The sequence below is a fragment of the Habropoda laboriosa genome, unplaced genomic scaffold, assembly GCF_001263275.1.
Source record: "Habropoda laboriosa isolate 0110345459 unplaced genomic scaffold, ASM126327v1 scaffold57, whole genome shotgun sequence".
In the NCBI taxonomy this organism is placed as follows: domain Eukaryota; kingdom Metazoa; phylum Arthropoda; class Insecta; order Hymenoptera; family Apidae; genus Habropoda; species Habropoda laboriosa.
The window spans coordinates 994,576-998,155 of record NW_017100229.1 but is presented as its reverse complement, the minus strand read 5'-3'; the positions used below and the strand labels follow the sequence as shown (position 1 = coordinate 998,155).

At 42.0% G+C, this 3,580-nt stretch overlaps 1 protein-coding gene across 1 annotated transcript in view; it reads left to right on the top strand.

Moving 5' to 3' along the window:
* The window catches only part of LOC108571212 (importin subunit beta-1), a 4,803-nt gene extending 3,827 nt beyond the window's left edge, over window positions 1-976 (top strand). The window contains 1 exon segment of the mRNA XM_017933210.1: window positions 758-976. Within this exon segment, the coding sequence (XP_017788699.1) occupies window positions 758-976 (219 nt within the window).
* The last annotated feature ends 2,604 nt before the right edge of the window (window positions 977-3,580 follow it).

Sequence of the window (3,580 nt, the reverse complement as noted above, 5' to 3'; positions counted from 1 at the left end):
TCTTTTTGTAATTTTTCTTTTTTCGTGCATTTTTCGTGTGAACGATGTGTGGTGCGTGTATTATTCAGTCACCCTTCTTTTTTTTTAATTCATATCAACTTGTTTACTCGTTCCTTTCCACATTCTTATTCTACGCTACATCCTCTACCCCCATTTTACGCTATACTACCTTTGGCTGTTTCTCTGTCTGTGTAACATAACCTCTAAGACAGAAGCAGAGTTCTCGACGAACGGTGTTCAACGTTAGGAGAGAGATGCAAAGAAAGAAGAAGCGCGAATGTAATGTATCAAAGATGATGCAACGTGACTGTGGATGATGGTGGTGGAGAATCAGGGTCGATATTACAGGGTCTCGATTCTAGAGAACTAGATCAATCTGCCTTTTTACCAACGATTTTTCTATTCACTAGAGTCATCCTTGTACAATACAGTTTCGTTTTGTCGTTGTTGCTTATTCGTCCCGTTATGTCTCGTAGTCCCGCCCCGCGTACAGACACGTGCACTCGACACAGAGACCCCCATCTAGGGAAAAAGCAAAAAAAGAAACGGGGACAGAAAGAAAATTTTAAAATCGTTACAAAAGAAAAAAAAATATGCATACACACACGCCGCGAGCGGTGAGCGACGGTTATTGATATTTGGCTCGCTTTTGTTGTTTACAGATCACCCCACGGTTGTACTGTCGTGCAATTTGATTTGACTAGAAAGCTATCGAACACAATACAAAGACAACAAGATTGGATGGTGCGGATGCGAGTTGATGGATGTGCGTGAGTTCCGAAGCGATGACGATGATGGGGTGATGAGTCTGCACGTGTCCCTGCTCTGGCGACGGTATTCGAGTACCGACACGTCGAGCGCAGCCCCAATGGTCGAGAAAATATATACCTGTCTGCCGACAACGGATGATGAGGAGTGCAAGTGGATGTTGCCGATGAATGAGCCAAGGCCGAAGCCTACCGAGATGTTCCGGTGATGCAAGTATGCCTGATAACGATCCTGGGGCTTCTACCCGCGTGATTGAGAAGTTGAACCTGAGGAAAGGACGACTTCGATGGACGGTGATCGTGGCCAGTGAGAGAGAGAGAGTGAAAGAGTGAGAGAGAAAGAGTAAAAAGAAGAATGTGTGTGAAAAGACACGAGATTGAGAGTATGAGACATCAAAGAATGCGACAGGGAGACCAAACGAGAGAGAGCGAGACTGTAGAGCTGTGAAATGAAAGAATGTGCTCTAGCAATTGAACGTGAGAGAGAGAGAGAGAATGCTTTCTTATATATGTTGTTGTATGTGTCGTGAGATTACTTTGAGAGAGAGAGAGAGAGACAAAGAGAGAATGTGAGAATGTACAAAATAAAACGTGTCACTACATCGAATGAGCGATTAATATATATATATATACACACACATCGTCTCGTCGAGAAATAGAGAGAATGAGAGTGAGTTAAATTATGCGCACTCGTTGTAAAGCTCTAGCTTCTTTGTCCCCCTGTAGCTTTGTCAACGAAGCACGCGATCTGTTTCCGAATTCCTTGTTGCTGAACGATCACCATCGCTCGTTTCAAGCAATCGAAGCATCATCGAATGGTTGTTGTTGGCTTGCGTGTGTGACGTGAAATTAATTGAGCGAGATTTTTTTGAATGGTCGTCAGAGTGCTGGTGTTGCTATTCCGATGCAGCGAAGAAGTGATGCATGAGTGAGAATATATTAGAAGAAAGAGAGATAAATAGAGAGAGAGAGAGAGAGCGTGCACGCATGGAACGAGTGAGAGAGAATACAGGAGAGAAAGAAGTGAGAGTGAATGTGAAGAGATGTTGAATGATTTTCTTAAGAAGAAAACAAGAATAATAGGTCGGGAAGATTCGATATATTGATGACCCGTGGTCCGATCGTGCTGCGCGAGAATCTTAAACGATCAGTTTGTAGTATGATGATGATGATGATGATGATGATGATGATGATGATGATGATGATGATGATGATGATGATGCGTATGTTACTTTTTTCCCCGAATGTGAATGTCTGTTGCTGTTGATTCATTAAAATTAATATTTTGCTGGCATAAGTTATTGAGTTGTACCGAAGTCCTCGTCCGACCTGAACGTTCGAGCAAAAGAAACAAACAAACAAAAAAAAAGAACTACCATTGGAACAAAATAGAGCAAGAAAAAAGAACAAACAAACAAACGAGAAACATCGATCGAATGTCTAGCCCTACTAAAAAGAAGAAAAAAACATTACATTATACATTACCCCTATTGTAGATGTAATCCTGCGCGCATACAGACGAATTTATTTTTATGCGATCACACGATGTGTACCCGTGTTCCTCTTGATCGTGATCTCTAACGGAATATCGGACGAGAGCTTTTTGCACTGCCATTGTTAACATTTGAAACAACACTGGTGTACGCCTTGTCCGGATATACAGACACACACACACACACACACAAGGAATTTCCATTCGTTTTTTCCTTTTTTCCATTTTCAATACTCTCGACAGTTCGATTCGAGAATTGAGATTTTTTCTTTTTTCCACGTTCTTCAAGTGTTTGTCGAAGGGGTTCCGTCTTCCTGGCCTCGCGTTTCGTTGTAGAGAGAGAGACAGGGCGTTTAGCCGATGATCAGGCTGAAGAGGCTTTGAACGTTGCTCGTTCGATTATTCCGGTTGACCATTCAGGGAAACGCGTGCACGCGTGATCGTGTAAAAAGAAAAAAAAATACAAAACAGAAAGAAGAAAATCGCAAGTGATCCGATTTCGATGGTAATTGATATAGCCCAGGCTCGTCGTGCTCGTCGAGTGTGGCACTTGTATGATATTCAACGATAAAATCAAACGAGTTTGTATTCGCTGGTACACCGATGAAATACACAGATAATTCAACTTGGAGAACATTGAACTGGGATATTTCAAATGCCTCGCGCGAAAAAGGATTACTACACGCGGCTTTAGGATATGCTATTTTGCTTTACTACACGTAAACACACACACACACAAACACACACGCGCGAACATTTTTATATTATCCTGAGACGTGTGTGTGCGTGCGTGTGTATGTGTCATACATGAGGAAATTAGCGGGGAAATCTCGAGAACGTCTCAGGATAAAAAGAAGAAAGAAAGAAAGAAACATTTGGATCGAATTCGAATAATAATAATAATCTAGCTGCGGCAGAAAAATTGCCTCGTTTTTCTCGCATTTAAGGAGAGAAGTTTACGTTTTATTCTATCGATCAACCTCGCAAGATTTTCAGGTATTTTTTGTTTTTTTTTTTTTTAATCGTTTTTCCGTTTTTTCTTTTCGTCGTCGTCCGTAATTTTCTCGACCTCTGCCCGAAAATAGAAAAAGAACATATCGGGAGGAGGTTTTAGCACACACAGGGACGCGCGCGCGTTATTTAAGTAAGAATTTACCGCGAAAGATTAAGCGGACGGACGGTCGCTCTAATAATATAATACGAAGTTACGTCACGTGGTCGAAACGTGGCTGTGCTAGTGCCATGCATTCCAAATACTTCTGCCAGCGGAAGCACAGTGTGTGACCGTTCCTTTAAACGCGATGACGGTTCGGGGTTATAA